At 43.4% G+C, this 23,250-nt stretch overlaps 1 protein-coding gene across 1 annotated transcript in view; it reads left to right on the top strand.

Moving 5' to 3' along the window:
- LOC146693080 (cadherin-2-like) overlaps positions 1–6,317 on the top strand; it is a 105,961-nt gene extending 99,644 nt beyond the window's left edge. Inside the window, exon 16 of the mRNA XM_085433453.1 lies at positions 2,776–6,317. Coding sequence (XP_085289579.1) covers positions 2,776–2,982 — 207 coding nt within the window. The 3' untranslated portion in view covers positions 2,983–6,317. The remainder of the gene's footprint in view (positions 1–2,775) is intronic.
- The last annotated feature ends 16,933 nt before the right edge of the window (positions 6,318–23,250 follow it).

Raw genomic sequence — 23,250 nt, 5'->3', positions numbered from 1 at the left:
TGTGACTCTTCCTCACAGAAGCACACTCGCTTAGAGAAATAACAGAGTCGTCTTAACCCATCGAAGCATCTCAGAGAGACTTTTTCTTCAACAGAGCTGACATCATAATCTCAAGCACAAAGTTATCTGTACTGATGCAGCTGATGCATGTTGCTGTCTCTGCAGTAGTTGCATCCATATTATCTGCATGTGTGTGTGTGTGTGTGTGTCTGTGGTTGGGCTGCATAAAGACATCTGCCAAGCACAGCTATGAATAATGATCAGGAGCTGTCAGACATGGCAAGCTGATCTAGACAGCTTAATCCTACAGACATGACAAGCTGATGCAAGCTGATCCCGCCCCTCCCTCTCCGCGTTAATTCTCTCCTTCCATTGAGTTCAGAGTGACAGGAGTGTCTTCAGTCAGATGACAGGCGGGGCCCACAAAACATTTTCACAGCTTATCAGATTTGCTTCTTTCAGTTTAAGCGTCCTGAGTGACAGCGAGATGCAGAAGAAAAGGACTCCTGCTGCAACACATTTGAACAGACTTTTTTTGTTCATAAAAATAGTGCATGTTTGTGAAACACGTATGTTTCCTGTATGTAGGAGGGGTTTGGTGGTTTTAAGTTCAGGCCACCCTGAGTAATCTCTTCAATCTCCTCGTAGAGACAGAGGCAGCATCTGTCCAGCATGACCCAAATCCTCCTCTCTCCTACACTCCATAATCCCTCTTTCCTCCATACTGTCCATCTTAACCCATTCACACACACACACACACACACACACACACACACACACACACACACACACACACACATAACCCCAACCCTAATTATGAGGAGTTGCATAGCCATGGTCCCCACACCAAATTCAAATTGTATTTGTCACGTACAGTCATACACAGTATGAAATGCAGTGAAATGATTACACAACTGCTCGTGACCTAAAGAAAAAAAGGCGATGAATAAGATAGGAAATAAATCTGAAAATTAAAAAGGGTAAATTTAACTAGGAAGGAATAAAATAAAATATAAACATTAAAGTTAAAAAACAAAATAACTGTACAACAAAATACACAGTATAGAAATATATAAGAATGTATGAAGAAATATAAATATTATATACACAATAACAGCAGCTGTACCAGTATTAACTGGAAATGAAGAATATAGTGACCAGTGTTATTTATTATTTAATGTCTTGTGCAGTGCAAATATGCTTAAAGTGATGAAGTGAAAACAATGTCCAGAATGTCCAGTGTGTGTAGGAACTATATGTGTGGGTCAGTACTGTGTGGGGGTGTGATATCGCCTGCAGGAAGAAGCTCCTCCTCAGTCTCTCCATCACAGCTGCATGAACAGTTTGTCCCCACTTCATCCAGAATACAAGGACCTGCCTCGCCCTCCAACCCTCCTCTACCTTACTCTGATCCAAAGTGCTCGTTCTTCTTCTCCTGGGACTGAAGTAGTGGTGGGAGTGAACACTGACATTTCAAATCCCAGTTGGTTGGGAAAGCGAGCTTTGCTCCCTGACGATGGTCTCGGTGGATCCACAGAGATCATCAGCTGGGCTTTTTTGCGGTTTTAACTTTGTCTTGTAACTTTTAGCGCCTGTGTTCAAGCATGAACATAGGTTTCTATAATACCCTCACGCTTACTGTACAGTTACTATAGAAATGTAGGATTACTATAATCCTCTACTTAATACTGTCAGACTTGTAGCTGCTCTACTATAAATTGTGCTTTTCTCAGTCACTGAGATTCTCTGGAGTTGTTACGGGTGGAAAACCTCTGGTATAAATACAGACGTATCTCTTCCTGATCAGCTGAAAGTTTACTTAGCAGAGATTTTCCATACAGTCTTCAGTGGTTTAGAAGTGATGAGTGTGGAAGTTCCCAGATTAACCTGTGTCAGGATGTTCTTAACCCACAGAAAACAGTGTGTGGGAGGTGTTATCACTCCCTGCTGCAGCGACCACTGATAAAGGAAATGAAACCTTTACTGACCCACTCATTTACTAACAGTAACGCACAACAGAGTGTCAGTATTAGAACCCGTGATGTGCTGCAGGTTCTTGTCTACAGGGGGGATAAAAGACCAAACTTTGGGTGGTCTCCAAAAGGTCTGATGAAGCACATGGTGGTGCTACGATCCTCAGGCTCAGGCAAGTTTGAGAACGACTGGCCTAAAGTCATTTGCAGGCATGAACCCCAGACAGTGTGAGTGGAGTCAGCACCCAGCATGAAACGGTCCACTTCAGACTGGAAATGCTCCTTTTGGTTAGGACTAAGCTGTTGCTAGGGAAGAACATGGATGAGGTATGAAATAAGCACTCTGACCAAGTACAAAGGTCGGCCTCATAGACTACAGTGTGTCATGGGACTGCTTTAGACATTCCACGTCCAGCAGGCGATGACCGAGGGCTCAGTGTAGGAAACATCTCGGAGAAAGCTCGCATAATAATAATAATAATAATGGATTGCATTTTATAAAGCGCTTTACAATTCCACTATTCATTCACTCTCACATTCACACACTGGTGGAGGCAGCTACAGGTGTAGCCAGACTGACAGAAGCGAGGCCGCCATATCGCGCCATCGGCCCCTCTGGTCATCACCAGTAGGCGGCAGGTGAAGTGTCTCGCCCAAGGACACAAGGACCGAGACTGTCCGAGCCGGGGCTCGACCCGGCAACCTTCTGGTTACAAGACGAACACCCAACTCTTTGAATCGCTATCACTCTTATTTCCAGTATTGTTCCCTCACCTTCCTGCTCCCCCTCTTTGTTTTGCAGGGTCTGAAGGCAGCAGACAACGACCCCACCGCTCCTCCCTACGACTCCCTGCTGGTGTTTGACTATGAAGGCAGCGGCTCCACCGCCGGCTCCCTCAGCTCCCTGCACTCCTCCTCGAGCTGCGGAGACCAGGATTACGACTACCTGGGCGACTGGGGGCCGCGCTTCCGCAAGCTGGCTGACCTGTACGGCGGAGGGGACGATTAGCATTCCCTACTAACAACGGCCACTCTGCCCCCCACCCTTGCTTCGGAGCTCAGGTGGCGGGTGGGGTAAAGAAAGATGAAATTGGGTAAACACGGGGTTTGGATCTGCACTTCTGTATTTCTGCGGGACAGCTTGTAAAGAGACTCGCTGCCTCTTAAGGACAGTTTGATGGCACTAGGGGCCATGCTGACTCCTGGCCTAGCAAGGCCTGGCACTGGCTAGCATTCAGGCTAGCTGACATGATCTGAGCGTTAGCCTCGGTGCTAACAAACGCACGCAGCCAGAACAATGCTCTCAGAGAGGATGTTGTCTTTGTGATGGTCGAGAGCTTCGACAGCCATGCTACAGACGCTCATTTACACTTGAATCTTACAGTACAGCAGCACTGGGGTCAAATGTGCCTTTTGTACATTCTTTTGATTGTGTTCAGTCTTGATTCTTTTTGTTGCTTTAAATTTCCTGGTGTTTTGCAGCAGCAACTGGAGGAGCACTGCGCCATGTTAATGAGTGTGTGTGTGTGTGTGTGTGTGTGTGTGTGTGTGTGTGTGTGTGTGTGTGTGTGTGTGTGTGTGCGAGCAAGTGTAAACCGTTTCCACAGAGACACACTGGATGGATACTCTAAAGGGCAAAGCCTACTATGAGATGCCTTGGATGATCCTACCAGCAAAAACATGGCTTCAGTGTGCAGCTCTGGGTTTCACTCGGCCTACAGCATCAAACGTCTAGACTTGGATCTGATGCAACACATTGTAGTTGCAGTCGCAGCTGCGTGTGTTGCTTGGTGGCAGTGGTTGCTCATTTTCACAGTGCTCTAGTATTAATGTGACTGTCTGCATCAACAAACCTGGACAAGCTCAGAAGTTTTCATTTTCTCAGAGCTTCTTCGCACGCATTCAGTATCCGTCCTGGTCTTTGAGTGAACAGGAACGTTGCCTCGTCTGGCTTTCACTCTTACATGCTCGAGAACATTTAGTTGGCCAAAATGAGTTTAAACAACTGTTTCTGAATCTGTGAGGTTTGTGCAAACACACGATGTTATTTGTGGTGCAGTTAAACTGTTGTGGTTATGTCCTTGCTGTGCGTTCACAAAAGGGAATTCAGAATGGGATGCAGTTTAGCTTGTTTGCAGGATGACAAAACACTGAAGCAAAGCAGTGAAAAACAAGAAGATAAAATATAATTTCCATTTGGGTGTTTGTGCAGATGAAAGCAAAAGAAAAAGAAAGAAAAACGGCAACAAAGCATCAAGGCCACAAACAAAGGAGCTGGAATCTAAAAACATTTCAAGCGTTTTTGTTTGCTGAGCCGCTGTTGGAGGAAGTGACAGATAAAATTAAAATTCCCATCATAAAAGAAATGGATTGAGTAATGAAATATTTAATGAATATGACAGAGATGCAGCAGTGGGGCTGTGTCTGGGCTGAGCAGACGCACTCTGGATGGAGCTTTTATTTACAGGTGAGCATTTATGTTTGATGAACAGGTTGTGGACAGAATATAAAGCAGCTGACTGATGTTCAGCCTCGACAGCCTGGATATGCATAGTTGTACAAAAGGAAATTTTAAGGTACAGGAAACCTAGTGGTAACGAAGACAACAACAACATGGTAGTGTGTCTCACGTACTATCCAACCAACCTTTGCCCTTTTAGCAGGTCTGTGCAGAGCTACAGACACACACAGCAAACACATTAGGAGCTGCTCAGCATTCAGGACCAAAACTAAGTCAACAGGTCGTTTGTGTCCCACAGAAGCTGAAACGGTGACGTGTCACCTCCCATTACTCTGTTTTTCATAAGAACCAACAGAAGAAAGAGGACATGATCAGAGCTTATCAGGAGCTCCTGTGGTTTCACTCGGCTTCCTCCAGCCTTCTCCTGTTTGTCGTCTCTCTGTTTAAGAGCAGAGTGAATCCTGCCCACTAGTGTAAACCTGCTGCTGTCTGTGAGCGAATTTCACCTTTTTACAAAGTTCATAAACTTTCAGACACGCATTAGTTTCTGTTCACGCCACACTGCACAAATTTGCATCAGCTGCATGGATTTTGCTCCACACCCGGTGCTGATGGGACTTCACAGTTCACTGCAAGAACGCGCCTCTTTTACAGCATCTGTTTTTCAAAGTTCAGGCAGCTCAGCTGATCTCAGTGCCAGCCTACATCAGCTGATGGCTCGGTTCATCGGTAAATGTGTGCTTGAAGCTGTTGTAGCCTTCTCATATTCTCTTTGCTTCTGCAAGCTACTTTGCAGCCCAGCCCATCAGTGAAAAGCTGGAGCTGTCACAGGGGTAGAGGTGGGATCTCCTGGACATGTCACCAGCCTCACTCAGTCTCTTATTCAAATAATTTACTAATGACCAAATAACCTAACCTGGATACTTTTTAATTCTTACTGCAGAAGCATGCACACTTCATACAGGACGCCCTCCGCTTATTTAAATGTGTCTCTGTCACTCACCCACGTTCCTTTCAGGCTTTTTAGACAATGAAAGTGACTTTGTGTGACAGCACACGCTCCATCCTGTGACAGTGGTCATTGGTGATCGACGTCCTCGGGCCCTTTTTTGATTTCACTCATCAGGACTAGTTTTTGCCTGTGAGGCTGAGCCATCATAAGCTGCTCCAGGGATTCACCAAACGCAACATTTTTAAAGGGCTTTGATGAAGTTGCATGTTAGCGACACGAACAACCAAAAAAGCGTAGCCGTGGACATCAGTGTCTCACTTCTAAACTTTAATAAAGGGTCCAGTTTTATGCTTTTTGAAGCCGATTTCCAGTATTACCAGGTAATTGAACCTGTAAAATTGAGTGCAGGGCGCACCACGCTCAGCACCGACGTGCCATCTTGGTGAAGCTGTACGAGTAACATCGTTCCTTTGATGTTGTTTGAAACAAAGGTTGGTCAGACCCAGAGCTGCACAGAGGAGCTGGATATTTTTGCAAGTTTGATTTTCCAAAGCTGGTGAGAAGACATGTACAGTAATGCTAGACTTTAGATAGATACCTTCTGTTGTTTTTGTTTTGCTTTTATCACGATGTAACGTATGCAGCTGATCGCTAATAAAGGAAGTCATCAGTCCTTGTTTTGTAGCAAAGATACTTCTTGATACTCTGCTGTGGTGGATTAAAAAGGCAATGTTTTCTTCTGTCTGCTGATGATTTGCCTTAGTGTTCTCTGGTACTCTTCAACTGGCTACTCACTGTAAACTGAAACATGTACAGATTGTATTTTTCTCTTGTTGTTCTTTTGGCTGTGGTCTCTGAAAATGACATGCTAATATCTTGAATCCTTGTATATGTGTAATTTGGATTACAAATTAAAACGTTTTTGCATGTTTTTATCTTTTTATTATGGGAAAACAAGAATTTTTGGATGTTTTTTTTCCAGTGAGTTAAACATCAAACCCCCACATACCAGCACGCAGACGCTCAGAAGGCTGGACTCTGCCTTTGGAAAGAGGCGGCTCATCCAAACCTTAAAGGTCAAAGAGATCAATGACATTTTAATTAAAGGTTTTGTCACTTGTGTAAATAAGCCAACTGTTGCATATTTCCACATCCAGTGGGCACAAAGCAGCATTTGGATTGGTGTTTTTATCCCCCTGGCTTCATTTTCCATCGTTCTAAAACAATTTTCTAGCAGCTAAACCCTCCACAGTGTTGATTAGTTGGGCAGTAGGTTTATCAGAGCTTACCTGCTGTGGCCAAAAGGACGCAATTTTTCACCTACAACCTGGCACAGACGCTGATGCTGAAAAGCTGGCACCGGCACAGCATAACAAAATTCCTGGGTCCCAAAGTTGGAAGCACTGATGTTGGTGTTTAATAAGCGGCTACAGATGCAACACAGTATTCAGAACTTCCTGTAACTTCTGCCAGTAAAGCCGCACAATAAACTGCTCTCAGACGTGTCCACGTGTGTTCTCAGAGGGAACCAGCACACAACAGGCCTCACACCGTCACACAGCAACACAACAGGCTAAAATGATTCATCGCACTAAAATGTCCTCTGTTGCATTTAAAACAACCATGATAAGTGTGTGTCATGACAAGAAGTAACTGGTGGCAGAAATACTTGCACAATGTAAAACCACCATTAAAGGTAACAATGAGCCGTGCACTTTGTTAAAAAGTTAGGAGGTTTTTCCAGAACACTAAAACCTGAACATGAAATCAGCAGAGAGGGTGATATACTGCCGTCTGTGGATTCAACTCCAAAACATAACTAACCTGGGTCGTCTCACAAAGACAGATATTTTCTCAGGCATGAAAAAGATGAAACACAGCAGACATTGCAGCTGTTTTCACAAACATTAACACAAGCAAGTGTTGTGTGCAGGACGTCCAGGGAGTGTACGAGCAATGCCAGAGCGATGCAGCGGTGCACAAGGAGATGACGCTGAAGCTTGCAGATCACAGGATCTTGTGGTTTTTTAGTTAAAGAGCACCGAGGCTGCTTTCTGTAAAACATGACATGGTTCACATTTCACTTCATATTTAGTGACTTTTTTCACTTTGTTAGTTTGCTGCTTACCCTTTTAACCATTCAAGGTTATTTATTGGGTTTGAAGTACTTACATTTGAATATAAACTGCAGAGATGCAGGAGTTCAAAAAGTTAAAGGCTAACATACATTTAAATTTCAATAAAATGCCAGCCCGTTCTCACTCCCGAGGCGTAACATGTTGAAAATGTCTACATGTTTTGAGTAGAGATGGCACGATACCACTTTTTTATGTCCGATACCGATATCATAAATTTGGATATCTGCCGATACCGATATGAGTCCGATATAGTGTTTTTTAATCAACAAAACTGTTTTTTAAATATCTTGCTGCATTTTGTATAAGTTCATACTCAAGTTTAAAACAACAACTACACTAAAGCTATTCTGTTATACCTGTATGCAAAAAAAAATGTTTCATAGTTCAGCAATACTGATCAATCTAATAAACTTAAACCTACACCATCCTCCCTATTCTGGTATTTTAAAGAGTACTTAGCGTAAATATTAAGCAACCTAACTAATAGGGTTCCAACTCCCAGCAACAACAAAAATAAATAAATAAAAAATAGGGAACCACCCCTCACGCTCCACCTCATGATGCTTAATCGACGTAATCAACCTTAATTTGATGCAGTGTGAAAAAAAATGCACAGAAATCAATTATTTTTCAAGAAATATTAAATAGATTCAACATCTTTCTTCAACAAAATTGCAGACTGCACAGATGGTACCTTCCCAAAGGAAAAAGTACTATAGCTTACTAGGGTATATATATTAGACTTAATAGTCACTATATACAGTAATTGACTTCTATTCATTTTACATCAAATTAAAACTTTGGGTGTCAGATAATTATTTATTAAAAGCTCGACATTTTAAATGAGAATAAGAAAGAAAAGTATGTCTTTGTGCCCCCTTTTCCCTGTTCATGCCCTATCGGCCCCCCTGGCTAAACTTTGCTAGATCCGCCCCTGCACAGTTACCAGCGTCAGCTACGTAGAAAAAGATCCTGGTGTAGAAAGTAATATTAAATACATTCTAACAACAGCTGATCAAGCTTAAACGTGCTGCTGTTGTTCAGCCGCTGGTTTCCTCTTTCTGGTGCAAAGTGGGCCAAAAACAAACAAGAGACGATCAGCTGATCACAGATCAGTTTCATGATTGAAGTAGCAGCAAGAAGAGGCAGTCGCTCCATATATCGCTCGTTAAGCTTAACGCAGGAATGCTTTACATTCAGAGATGGACTTACACACTTGCTTTACTTCTCTCGGGGATAACTTTGTCGGAGATGAAATGCCGGGTTGCTAGCGAAGCTCCAAATGCTATCCAGACCACCGACAGGTCCCGCATGCCACAGCCGCTCTATCACGTGATGCATACTGCTCCGACGTGCTAACGTTCTGAGGTGAGTTACGGCGTGTTGCAAGTTTTGTGAGGTGCTTTCGTGATATTTAATGGATCGGATTACATTTTTTATTTTTCTCCGATATCCGATCCAGTAATTTAGGTCAGTATCGGACCGATACCGATACGTAATATCGGATCGGCCCATCTCTAGTTTTGAGACTCCTCGACCTCATCCAAGTTTGAAGCTTGACACAACTCCACCAGCTGAATGGTCAGTTTGGCCTCAGAGTGAGGTTTGCTGTTGCACAGCAAATGAAATCTCTTTCATTTGACTCCAGTTGCTTTTGGGGAAGGGTTAAACAATGCCATGAAAATAAAAGCATTTTAACTTTAATTAATAAATGACAGAGATTATTTTTATTGTACATTTTTTGAAATAATAGATTTTTCCACTGTCAGTGAGACTCATCCTGCTCTCATCTAATTCCTGTGTGTCCCACATTCCCGAGTACTGAGCCTCAGAACATGAAACTGTTTAAACCATGAGCAGGTTTCACTGTGTTGCCAGTGTAATGCACTCGTATGGTTTAACCTGCCATAATGGATGATAAATAGGCAGCACTTCACCTTAACAGGATCAGCGGGTTGGCAAAAGCGATGTTGTTTCTATAGATTCACTGCAGCCTGCATGAATGGCTGAACACAGTCATGTGACAGAGTGACATACATCCCCACATTGACATTCAGCATGTTTGCCACAGTCTAGTCCTCAGCAGCTTCTCTGTGACAGCTTTAAATCCTCTTCTTCCTCCTTTGGCCTATTATCTCCAATTCGACGCGAAACACACAGAGTGTCTTTGCTAACCAGGCCCAAGGGCACATCAGCAGTATCTTTCCCCAGCAGCCAACCACAAGCTCACAGGCACAAGAGCAGAGAAAGTGGAAAGGCTCAGGCCGTCTCTTGAGATCTCACACAATTAGACAAACACACTTGGCCTGCTGTGTGTGTGTGTGTGTGTGTGTGTGTGCGTGTGTGCGTGTGTGCGTGTGTGTGCGTGTGTGCGTGTGTGCGTGTGTGTGCGTGTGTGCGTGTGCGTGTGTGCGTGTGCGTGCGTGCGTGCGTGTGTGTGTGTGTGTGTGCGCGCGTGTGTGTGTGTGCGTGTGTGTGTGTGTGCGTGTGCGTGCGTGCGTGCGTGTGCGTGTGTGTGTGTGTGTGTGTGCGTGCGTGTGTGCGTGCGTGTGTGTGTGTGTGTGTGTGCACAGCTTTTTCAGATACATAAAACAACAATGTGGTCCTGACCTGGAGAGCTAACACGCAAGTGATTGAAATAGTTGTTTTAATTTTGAGGGATGTATGTATATATTATATTATATATATATTACAATATGTTACAATTATCACATTACCACCCCCCCCCCCCCTCCCACACACACACACAGATCACAGTTTATTTATTCAGTAGCTCAAATGTTGTTTTGTGCAATTAGAATTTAAAGACAGATAAAACAGTTCAAAGGGAATAAATCAAATAAAGCTCAACGGCTGGGCATATACAAAATAACAACAACGATCAAAGACCGTTTTTGTGCTTTATGGTATTAAAACAAATCTGTGTGATAATTATGAAAAGCAAAAATTAAATAATTTAAGAAGATTATGAATCACAGTTTGCATGTAGTCACAGCGAGCTGTTTAAACGTTTAATCAGTTACTCTCACGTCTGTAATCTAACTGGAAATCTGTGTCACAGCATTTCTGGTCAGAATCATAATTAAAGCCATTCACAGTCATGTTCGTACTACGTGAAACTGTAGAACAGTAAAACGAAACTGGCTGTTTTAACATTTAATAACCAGAGTGAACGATGTTGGAGAACTCAGCGGTTCGTTTTTTCTAGTCAGAATGAACCTCTTTGATATCCACAGGGATCCTTCTGCCCTCCCAACTGTCATTCCAGATTTCCTCATTTGTGATGTTTCAATTTCAGACACTTTTCAGAGACCAGTAATATAACTTTGACTAAAATACACCATGACACGTGAAAGATGTCACCAGGTGTAACCAACAGGGCACTTCACACACTGAGTCAAATCTTAACAGCTGTATTGTTAATATTTGCATATAGGGAAATATTGGGGGAGGATAAGAAACTAAAGAAATTTGGCATAAAGTGATTAAAGTTGCAAACCATTTGAAATATTATCTCCATCTATAGCTTCAGTTTTGACAATTCATTTTAATTGGACTGTGGGCTTCCTAAATAAACTGTAGACCGCCTGTGCTGATCCTCTTTGTGTTAAAACAGTCCAGATATCCCCAAATCTACGTGCATATCTGTGTTTACTGTCGAAAATATATTTAAACCATTTTCTCGTTTTCCACCAAATTTTAAAGAAACAACCTCTTTGTCTTCATAAAGAGATAGCAGTTTTCACCTTTCACAAGTTTGGGTTTTTCCACCAAAATCAACTTAATTTAACCTTCCACCCACCCTGCAGCTTATCAGCATCCAGGTCACAGGGCACCAGTCTGAGCAGAGATGCCCAGACCTCCCTGTCCCTGGCTGCTCCCTCTAACTCTCAGGGCAAATACTGAAGCCTTCCCAGGCTAGCCAGAAGACATAATCACTTCAGTACCTCCAGGCACCTCATCCAGGAGGCACCCTGGAAACCTCTCAGCTGGCTTTATCAGGATGGGCTCTACTCAGAGTTCATCATCCTTTCTCTAAGGTCACTGCAGACACTGTGCCGGTCCATCAGACCCCAACATACTTCAGCTTCTCTCCTTGGGGTAGCAACACAGATATTATTATTATTATTATTTTTTTTTTATGTACCTTTCGAAAAGTTGCATGCATGTTGACTATTTAAGAATTCTGTCATGAATTTGCTGTGTGGCAGGCAGGATGAGGATGCATATGCAGGACTCAAGACGAAGGAGTAAACTCAAAACAGCAGCCTTGTTTCCAGAAAAACTTCACGTCAAATACAAAATTAAACTAAAAAAACATAAAATAAACCAGGAACTGAGAGCTGGGAAACAGAGCACAGTGAGAGTACGACACGACAACGGCTAGAGAAAAACACAGGGCTTAAATACACAAGCACAGCTGAGACAAATCAGACCCAACAAGGCACAGGGACGCAAGACTACAATGCACACAGGACCAGGACTATCAAAATAAAACAGGAAACAGCCGAAACTCAGACTTAACACAGTGAGTGGGGAGAAACGTGGGACACAGGAGAAGCACAGAGTAGATACAGGCTGGGAAAAACAGTGATGGGAGGGAGAACAAAGGTCACTGAGAACTAAAGAAAACCAAAACCACGAACAACAATAATCAAAGAACATAATTATAAAGTCAAACACAAATACTGGGTCACAGTACTGTGACAAATTCAGAGTTTTTTATTCTGCTTTCTGCTTAAATCCTGTTCAGGCACTTCACACGTGTTCATATGTGATAAATAAATGGGACAAAGATTTATGGAAACTGAAATTGCAGCAGCACATCAGCTTGTGCCAGGTCTGAGAGACAGTGACTGCATAATACCAGTGATTACCAGATCATGAAAAATATTGATCAATTGATGAAAAATAGTTTTTTAGTAAAACTCCTAGAGCAGATCAAAATTACATTTGAACATATTTTAAAATGAAAGCTGACAGAACATCAGAAGCGATGGTGCTTCCCAAATGTCAGAGTAGGAAGAACGTTATCACTGGATAAATGATCTATGTGGACCACATAGACATGAATCTTCCCCTCACAGAGTGCATTAACAGCTCTCATAGGTACGAAAAACCCAGATGTGCTTCAGGGTGTGAAAAATAAGTGGTGATAAAACTAAAGAACAATGGGCTGTGGAAATCAGAACTGCAGGGATATTTTGGCATATGTTGCTGTGCAAAAGAAGGTGATACAAGAGAATGTCGCCCTTGTGACGAGAGAACAGGTGCAGCACAGAGAAGAACGATGCACTTTTGTACACAGCTGTACAAATCTCTGAGGATCCATTCATTTCTCTTTCATTTTCAAAGACCAATTTGCTGACCAATTTTTAAATATATACTTTGTGTACACTTACCACTCTGTGCCTAATGACTGATTTTAATTGTATCTTTGTTTTCATGTGCACATTTCTTTAAAAGATTGAAGAACATATTAACATTTATACTTTTCATTTATTGTGAATAAGCCAAATCATATACCTTGTTCATTCTAGGCACCTTTTGTGAACTGAGCTGATTGTCATGTTACAGATTATATTCTTATCTGGTCTTTAAGTCAGACGTCATCAGCCGTGTCAGGCCCAAACTCTGCTGCAGGTTATAAACTCAAACGAACACTGCAGCATCACTGGGAGTTAAAAACTGTCTAAATTCTTTCATCTTTAATAAAATCATCAGCGTTGCTGCTTTACCAGGTGTAACAATGAAGTTTAACATCCAGGCATCCATGAAAACAGGATTTATTACATTTAAGAGAGTTAGAAGTTAGCAGGAAGTTAGCTCGCTAGCTTCCACCTAAACATGATATAGCATGTTCTGACTGAGAGATTTATGAATAAATTCAAACGTACAGCTCTGCTATCACTTCCAACATAAATGAAGACAGAAAACTAAACAGCAGTGACGTTTGTAGGGTTACTGAAGTTGGGCTAGCTGCTATATAATGATGTGCTACGTGATCACTAGCCACACAGCTATGTTAGCATAAACATAGTGAAGCTGGAGGATGAACGCTAACTTTCTTCCACTGGATAAAAGTTAACGTGAGGGTTCCCGATGGTTAGAGACAAATGCAATCGCATTAATTTCATTCTGAATGTCTCTGTTCTCAGTGGATATCAGTGACTTTCATCCAGCCTTTCATATGACTCACAGCGGTCACAGTGATTGCTGTCTGCAGCCAGGAATCAGATGGTTGTGGTTTAAAAGCAAACAGAGCATCTCTATAATCCAGTGGATTCTGTGGGCTGGATAAGATGTTTTATTCCTGTTTTCCAAAGAGAAACAAGGTTGGTTTGAGTGGAAGAATAAAAAATGAATTCAGCTTTTTGTTTTCAATAATATATCTAACATGAATGTTGTATTGGACTATTTCTAGCAGTAAAGTCCGGGAACAATCTGTCCACGTGTAGATCCAAACCGTTCTCATCCCAGGGTGTTGAACGCTCCCATTCTGTCTGGTGCTGATGGCACGATCAGACAAGGAGTGTTTGACATTGGGGCAATGATGCTACGGCTGCAGGAATATTAGACGTAAAGCAGCAATGAACCTCTTTTAAAGAGCAACACTTGGAGAGCAGAGGGCGAGGGGTTCACCAGGGGACCGTGAACCTGTTTGGGACTTCTGAATACTTTAGTTGTTTTTTGCTTGACATTTGATTTTGTTCATGCCACTTTTCTGAGTGTGTGTTATATTTTATTCAGGATTTTAGTTTCATTAGTCCCCTCAGGGTTTCCCTCCACTGTGTTTGTCGCCTGAGTGAAGTTCATCTTTCTGTTTGTTAGTTTTTCCAGTTTAACTGTGGGAGTCGTCTCCTGTCATGTTTTGAGTTTTACTTCAGGGGTCACCTGATTGTTGGGATTTCCTTTGTATTTATTTTTTGCCTGTCCCATTTGGTTCTTTAGCCGTCAGAATTGTTGTCTGAAGACCAACAAGGATACCCAATGGATTTATTTTGCCAAATGGATCATCGTGGCATTGCCGTACTGGTCCATTTGATCGACCTTTGTTTTTATTATTTATTATATTTTATTTTCAGATGTTACAGACGGGACAGACATGAGTGAGGGATAGGAAAGGGAGAAAGAAAGAGAAAGGAAAAGAAAAACAGAAGGGGAGAGGGACAGTGAGAAAGGGAAAAAAACAAATAAAAAAAATTAAAATAAATAAAAAAAAATCTCCTGGATCACCTGTTGAGAGAAAGAATAGAAAACAAGCAAAAAAAACCCAAAGCAACATACTAAACACAACACCATCGCATTAATCTAGCTAAGTGTAAACAGCAGTAAATACTAAATATTCAATGTTGTTGTGCAGCACGCAGGACAGACAGCGCCCAATGTGCTTTGAAGTAGCAGCCAAGAAAGGTGTGATTTAAGTCTACGGACAGTGAACACCCGTGTGCACACCTGTGTGGATCAGCACGCTTGTATTCAAAAGGTTTCCACATGTAATGGTCTGCAAGAGGATGTAGAGAGCCATAGCCCCGCCCCCCAGGGCATGAAGCAGGCATGGAGGAGATCCAGGCCCCAGACATCCAGAGGCCCCAGACTGCGAGAGCCCAAGGAGGACCACTGGAGGGGCATCCGTGCCACCCTCATGGGAAGGGCTGAGGATCCCCAGACGAGGCGTCACCCAGTAGCCACCAAGCAGAAGCTAGAGGGGGCTGCACTGGCGTGCCCGCCGGCTCTGCCGGCAGCCAGCTGTGCCAGAGTGAACCGAGCCGCAGGCCCAGAGGCCGGAGGCCCGAGGGCCCCCCGCACCCCGGAGGAGGCCTGACCGAGCAACAGGCGCCAGGCCCCGCCAAGTAGCCACTGGGAGTGAGCTGGTACATACCTGAGCGCCCAGCCCCGGACACCAAGAACCCTCATGCACACATATACAAACACTCAGCACTCACCCAACGTAAGGATTGACATAAATGGACATGTACACACAATCACACTCCCCAAACATACTCTATACCCCGGGTCCAGGTACCCTCGCCCTCAGAGGGGGAAACAGAACCCAGACCCAAGAGATGTTACCCTTCCCCGCGGGGTGGAGGCAAGCAGACCGTCCCAGGCTCCGCAGCAGCAGGGAGGCCCATCGGACAGCCAACATCTCCTCCCAGCCCCCCCGCCCCGATGGCTAGTAGAGAACGGGGGTGTGTGAAGACCCCTTCCTTTGTATTTTTTTAATGTCTTAAAATATAAAGCAAACCCATTGTTGTGATTTGACTCTGTATAAATAACATTTAATTGTCTGTTTTTCTCCCTTCGTGTGTTTCTTGGAGTTCCTGGTTGTTTGACTCCGTTGTTGTTTGTTGTTCCCCCGTCTTACTTGGAGTCTTGAGTTTGGCTCTGAAACGATGGCAGTTTAATTTCTATGATATTATTTCTTTGATTTTATTCACATTAGATTTAGATAAAGATCGTGATGTGGAGAGAAATCTGCTCTTTCACTTCCTGTTGTGAGTTTCAGTGCATTTTCATACGGGGACAGCTTAACATAATGTACTTACTGTATTGCATTGTGTTTTATTTTATATTAGTAAATAGAATAGCAATCCCCCCATGCGCGCGCGCACACACACACACACACACACACACACACACACACACACACACACACACACACACACACACACACACACACGCACAAACACTTTTTGTATGTTCACGTGCGTTTCTATCTTCCATTTCTCTATAACGATGAAGACATCTGGAACAACTCTGTGTTCAGTAACTTTGGGATTCAGCCTGGAGCAGCTATGGACTGAACTACCAACTGCCAATTAGCAGATGACCTGCTGCACCGCCTAAACCACCGCTGCTGACACTGTACATCAGCCAGAAACGCTTACAGTGGACCAAAGTTTATTATTTATTAATTTTATTATGTATGGTTAGAGTGAGCTTGTGAAACAACCAGGAGTTTGATCTAATTTTTATTCAAAATGATTTCAAAGAAACATCAGCAGCAGCAGTGCTGGTAAGAAATATTAGAAAAATACTGTAACGCTGAGGCTGGAGCTCAGAAACACGTTATTCTGATGTTAGATTGTATAAATCATTAAACAAATCTTGTGCACGAACACACTTCAAATTTCTCTTTGAAACAAAGTTTGCTTTTTTGTATTTCTGACACAAACTGGGCCGTGGCTGATGATTTATATCCAGAGCATTTGATACAGTATCACCGATGTGACCATATTCAGCCCAGCAGACGACTGCTCACATCTCTGGGTTTATTAGAAAATTTGTAATAACCCAGACTTCCTCTCTCTAATAGAATAAAGGATGTGTGAATGGCACTTGTAATGATCTGAAGAAGGAGACCCAGTCTTCAGTCATTAGGGATGTAGGCTAATAACTGCTTTGCCACTTCATTACTTCCACACTGAGCTGCAAAGGTGTCATTTCGTGTCCAGATCTACCAGTATAGTGATAATAAAAATAATGAGTTTCATATCACAGCTTTACCATGTGAGGGTATTAGGCTGTAGGGGGTACTGTGCTAATAATAATTACTTTGTGTATATGGGGGCATATTTTCATATTTCATTGTATGTACTTTATACTTTATGCTAGTTTTTATATATTTTTCTTCTTCTACAACCTGTAATTCCACTTATTCTGGCTTGTCTGTGTTTGGGTTTCTGTTTTGTTGACCCCTTTCCTTGTGTGTCTGCTCTTGTCTTTGGTAATTGTTTGCTCTCAGCAATTTCACCTGTATGACTGCGCCTCTGCAATTAACTGCAGTTTATTTTCCTTTCCCCCCCTATTATGTTACCCTTTCCTCCAATTTCCTTACATCTAAGCTACACAGCTTATCATAAAATGTGCTGCTCTGCTGCTATTACCAATCGCTTTTTCTGATTGGTCAAACACTGGAAACAGTGTCCCTTCCATGTGAATGTCCATCCATCCTTATCAGTGTTGTGGGCAGGCTGAAGCCTATCCCCGGCACCCACAGGGCGAGAGGCAGGGTACAGCCTGGACACATCGCCAGTGTGACACAGAGACTCAAACACACACTCACAACTATGGGCAGTTTAAAAAATCAACAGTTAACCCAACTAATTGCATGTATTTGAATTGTGGTAGTCGACTCGGCAACAGTGCAAACCCCCACGCCACTCGCATGTGATACGGGTAGGGATGGGTATCGTTTAGGTTTTATCCGATACCGGTGCCAAACCGGTACTTTTGAAACGGTGCCGGTGCTTAAACGGTGCTTAAAGAATGGAGAACACAAACTTTGTCCAAAAACCTCTCATGTTCAGCTGTTTTCCACTTTTTCTTTGGTCATTTTAGCCTTTTTGTCCAGGGTGAAGGGAGCATCTGCCATCAAACAAGAAGACAGCCGCATGTAGCTATGATGATGTTTGCTAGTTCACCTTACATGCATTAATGTAATAACGTGGTTAGCCTACTCAACGTAAATTACACACGAACAACATGAAGCTACTCACGCAGAGAAGAACGGCTGCTGCTGCATCATCATCCTCATCATTTCTGCTACACTGGCAGGGCTAGGGGCCAGGACTCTCCTCTTCGGGTTTTTGGGGGATGTTGCTAACTCCGGGTCCGATAACAGGCACCACACCCGCAGTAGATGTGCTCAGTGTGAGGTCTCGCAGCAAGCTATCAAATACGGCGCATTTCTGGGCTTTTAAAAACCCGCTATGCGTCGCCAGGTGTTTCATCAGATTCTTGGTGTTACCTCCTTTGACAGTATCACAGTATCAGCTTAAAGCACTTGTTGCTGCTGAGTTTGCATCTTTTGCTGTGAAGTACAGCCAGACTTTGACCGCTTCGCCTTGGGCATTTTTAATCTGTAGCTCTGCTCTAAAAGAACGTACGTACCTGGGCCCGCCTACTATCCTCGGAAACGTAAAATGATTGGCTAGAATCCAAAGTGTATCACAGCTCAGGAAAAATGTGCGCTGCTTTTCGGTCTGGTTACTACTGTTTATGTCAGAACCGATACTGGTACCCATCCCTAGATACGGGTTGACTTAAGTCGCCACCTTTAAGCTGGTTCCAAACATTAGCTAAAGCTAAAAATAAAACAGACTTTAAACTCTTAGCGGTGGATCACAGCTACGCCTGTCTGTGTGTCACTTTGCAATCAATCGGAGACCTCCATGTCACAGGGCAGTCGCAGGGGGCCTTCAGGAAGCGCCGTCGTCCCCCCAAGCACAGGCTGCCCGGTGCGACATGTGGTGCATGCCTGTGAGCTCTCCCACCCCCCTCTGCCACTCCATCCTTGACCCCGCTCGGGGAGGGGCACCTCCCTGACAAAAGCTTAGCTTGAGTGCTGACTTTCAATAGATGGCAGTGATTAGCTGCTCTGCTACGTACAGAACCTTTACAAGTTACTTAGCACCAGCACTTTAAACAGATTTCAAACTGAATACAACTTGTAAATTAGTTGAGGGTCTTCTTTCTGGGAGGAAAGCGAGGGAGGCAGGCAGATGAAACCTCCCTTCACAGATTTCCTTTTCTTCAGAGGTTTCTCTTTACAGGTCGGTGACAGTTGGAAGCATCTACACAAAAGAGAATCAGGTAAGTTGAAACCAAACAGATTTCTCACAAAGCAAAATACAGAACATGGGGAGCTGAACTTTAATACCACAGTGAGTACGACAATCTGGCATCAACTAAGGGAATCTTCAGCCTTGAGTAGCAGATGAGAAGTCCTCAGACACAGGTGAGTGATTACCCTGCCAGGTGCACAGGAAGTGAAACACACAGCAGAATGACGGACACACACTCACACATGCACACAGACAGGGAAGAAAAAGTTACAACAAAGTGTGGGGACACAGACAGGAGGACACATTTTCACCTCACTATGTTGCTGCTCTGTATACATACAGGTGTGGAGTGTCTGAGGTGTATTCCAGAAACCTGGTTCATAATTTCTAAATGTAACCCTGATTCTGTCTCGGCATGTGACAGTGAGAAGAAAACCTGGCTGTGAGGAATAAGAATGATTCCCATTTTCTCCTTCAGTTTCAGGGTCCTCACATTGTTGGTGTTGGCTCACCGTCACACTGTCCTGGACACTGTAAAAGAGCAGACACACCTGTGCTTTTCTGATAAGTCAAATTGCCTGCTTTAAAAAAAGGTCTATTGAACAGGCACAGCAGTCAATGCAGCTGAGCCAGAAGGCTGACACTTTGCTCTCCAGCATCGTCTGCTCATTCAACATTTACCAGACGGGGAGATGTGTATTTTTAATGGATGACAAAGTGCTAGAATTTACTGTCAATTATATATGAGGCTGTAAAATATACATATTCAGTGTAAAATGATGGGGACAAAACATGAGGAGAAACTGAAGAAAAATACAACAAAATCAATACGACAGATGAGACAAGTTTCACTCATTTTGTAGTTTCAAACTAAACTGGTCGTGTGCATACACTTTACATTGTGAGTTGATGAGCCCATGATAGAGAAACTAAAAGAGTCCGCGTTTGTATTGTTACCTTATGTTACTGAAGATATGTTAGGTTCTGGTTGTTGATATAATCAATTATAATCTGAGCTTCTTGTATTTTGTCATTGTTTATGTTAAATCATCTAGTTCCTTAGTTGCTCAGTCTTTAGCCCTTGTTCATCTCGATCCTTTCATGTTGTCAAATCAGTATTATGTCTGCCTCAGTCATGTTTCCTGTTTTATTTTGAAAGAGTCTGGTGTTCATTGTATTTAGTTTTGCTTCCCCTTTCCCGTCATCAGGATCATGTGTGTCAGCTGTTTGCCCTCGTGTGTTTCCACTCCCCTGATCATCCCTGTGGGTGTTTAGTCTCTGTGTTTCATTCAGTCTTTGTTGGATCGTCTGTGTTACTTTGTTTTTATTCCATGTGATCAGCCAAACTAAAGACTCGCTTTCTGTTTAGACATTCAAGTCAAGTTCCTTTGGGTCTGCTCTTGGGTCCGTTAAACTAACACACTAGCGTAACCCGCAGTGACACCAACAGATCTTTTAAGTACTACAAGTTGCACGGTGGGGCTCCATGGATCAGACTGGTTTGTCCAGCACCTCCCACAGATGCTCCATTACATTGAAATATGGCGAATGTGGGCCCAAGTCACACTTGTCGTGCTCGTCAAACCACTCCTGAACCATCTTTGTTTTGAGGCAGGTAGCACTATCCTGCTGAAAGAGGTCGTAGGCATCAGGGTGTACCATTTCCATGAAAGGGTCTACATGGTGTGTAACAATGCTCAGCTAAGTGGTACGTGTCAAAGTAACATCAACATGGATGGCAGGACCCAAAGTTTCCCAGCAGAATGTTGCCTGAAGCATCACACTGCCTCTGCTGGCTTGTCTTCTTCCCATAATGCACCGTAGCAAAACGTATTCCCCAACAACACACACACACACACACACACACACCCGGCCATCCACATGAATAGAATAGAATCCGGTTGTTCAGTCTGACGTCACTAGCCGTGTCTGGGTCTAAACTCCGCTGCAGGTCCATATATCAAACGATCATATGGCATTACTGAGAGTTGAAAAACTGTCTAAAGTCTTTCATCTTTAATAAAATGATCAGCGTTCTGCTCTACCAGGTGTAACAATTGAGTTTAACATCCAGGCATCCATGAAAACGGAATTTATGACATTTAAAGGAGTTAGAAGTTAGCAGGGAGTTAGCTCGCTAGCTTCTATCTAAATACAATATAGCATGTCCTGACTGCGGGGTTTTGGAAACAAATTAAAACGTACAGCTCTGTTATCACTTCCAGCATAAATGAAGACAGAAAACTAAACAGCAGTGACGTTTGTAGGGTTACTGAAGTTGGGCTAGCTGGTATATAATGATGTGCTACGTGACCGCTAGCGACACAGCTACGTTAGCATAATATAAACAAGCTAACTTTTTTTCCACTCGATAAAAGTTACCGTGAGTGTTCTCGGTGGTCAGGAACAAATGTAATCGCATGGCAGGATGCTGTAAAAGGACCAAACTTCAGCCAGGAGAACAACTGAGATAATCCATCCACAATACGAGGTTAGTCATTCATATACTGCTGCATGGGCTGGGCTGTAGTTACATCCTAAGGTTTTAAAAACTGAGCTTAAATAAATGATTAGCGGTAATAAAAGCCGAGGGAGGTCAACAGTGATCACTGACTGTTTTAGGAGCTTTTTGAGATCAAATAGAAGAAAATACAAAACATTAAACATGTTAACAACACAAAAGCCATATTAAACGCAGACTACTTTAGGCCCGGAAGTAGGATCCGTCGCGTCATCACTGAACAACCGGATAGAATGCCTTTATTGTCACTGTGCAGTTGTACAATGAGATACAGGGCATCTCCACAGTTCTGCAGCGCTATATACATATGGACAGTATTAACAGAGGGAAAAGATATATGTATATATATAAAATGTACAAATATACAAGCTGGTTTAAAACAAAAACAAAAAGGAATATGTAATAAATAGTGTTGTGTATATACAGTTGGGTTATTGCACATAGACTTGGTATTGCACAGTGGTGGTCCATACAGGAAGTGGGAAGAAAAGGGAAAGAAAAAAAAGAAGGGGGGGGGGGGGGGGGGGCTGTGTTATCGGTGCATGTGTGAGTTCAGGGTGGTTATCGCTTTGGGGAAGAAACTGTTTTTGAGTCTGTGGGTTTTTGTGTTGATGCACCTGTAGCGCTTCCCTGAGGGAAGCAGGCTGAACATGTTGAAGCCAGGGTGGGAGCTGTCCTTGATGATGTTTGCTGCTCTGCTGAGGCAGGAATAAATGTCCATCAGGGAGGGGAGAGGGCAGCCGATGATCTTTTGTGCTGTCTTGACCACATTCGGAAGCCTCGCTCTATCTGCTTTGGTGCAGCTGCCGTACCATACCGTGATGCAGTAGGTTAGCAGGCTCTCAATGGACGAGCGGTAGAAGGTCAGCAGCAGGTTGGAGTTCAGCTTGTACTTCCTGAGGACTCTCTGTTGGGCTTTCTTGACGACCGCTGAGATGTTGTCTGTCCAGGAGATGTCAGCAGAGATGAGGACACAAAGGAACCGGAAGGTGTGGACCCTCTCCACACACTCCCCGTTGATGTAGAGGGGGGCCAAGTCGGTGCTGTGTGTCCTGAAGTCAACGATGAGCTCTTTGATTTTCTTAGTGTTCAGTGCCAGGCTGTTCTCTGAACACCAGGCTGCCAGCTTCAGGACTTCCTCTCTGTACTCTGCCTCGTCTCCCTTCGAGATGAGTCCGACTACCGTGGTGTCATCGGCAAACTTGATGATGAGATTGTTGTTGTGGGTCGAACTGCAGTCGTGGATGTAGAGAGAATACAGGAGGGGGCTCAGCACACAGCCCTGTCGGGAGCCGGTGCTCAGTGTGCGAGTGGAGGAGAGGGCCGAGTCTTACAGTCTGGGGCCGGTTTGTGAGAAAGTCCTTTATCCAGGCACATGCGAGAGGAGGGAGGCCAAGAGTGACCAGTTTGGTGATGAGGATGTCCGGGATGATTAAAGGCTGAGCTGTAGTCCACGAAGAGCACATGATGTAACATCAGATCGTTACGTTATTTTTTACTCTAACGCATCAAGTTTAAGGAGAAAATATTAACTTGCTCCCTGATGTATCCCACCCACTAACAGGTGGCACAATGAAGAGATAATCAGTGTTATTCACTTCACCTAATGGTATGCCTGATTGGTTTACTTGCAGG

Source organism: Copadichromis virginalis, linkage group LG15, assembly GCF_057382275.1.
Source record: "Copadichromis virginalis isolate Kocher_CV1m ecotype Utaka linkage group LG15, C_Virginalis_male_GT1.1, whole genome shotgun sequence".
NCBI lineage: Eukaryota > Metazoa > Chordata > Actinopteri > Cichliformes > Cichlidae > Copadichromis > Copadichromis virginalis.
The sequence above is the reverse complement of the archived record's forward strand: the minus strand, read 5'-3'. Positions and strand labels throughout refer to the sequence as shown.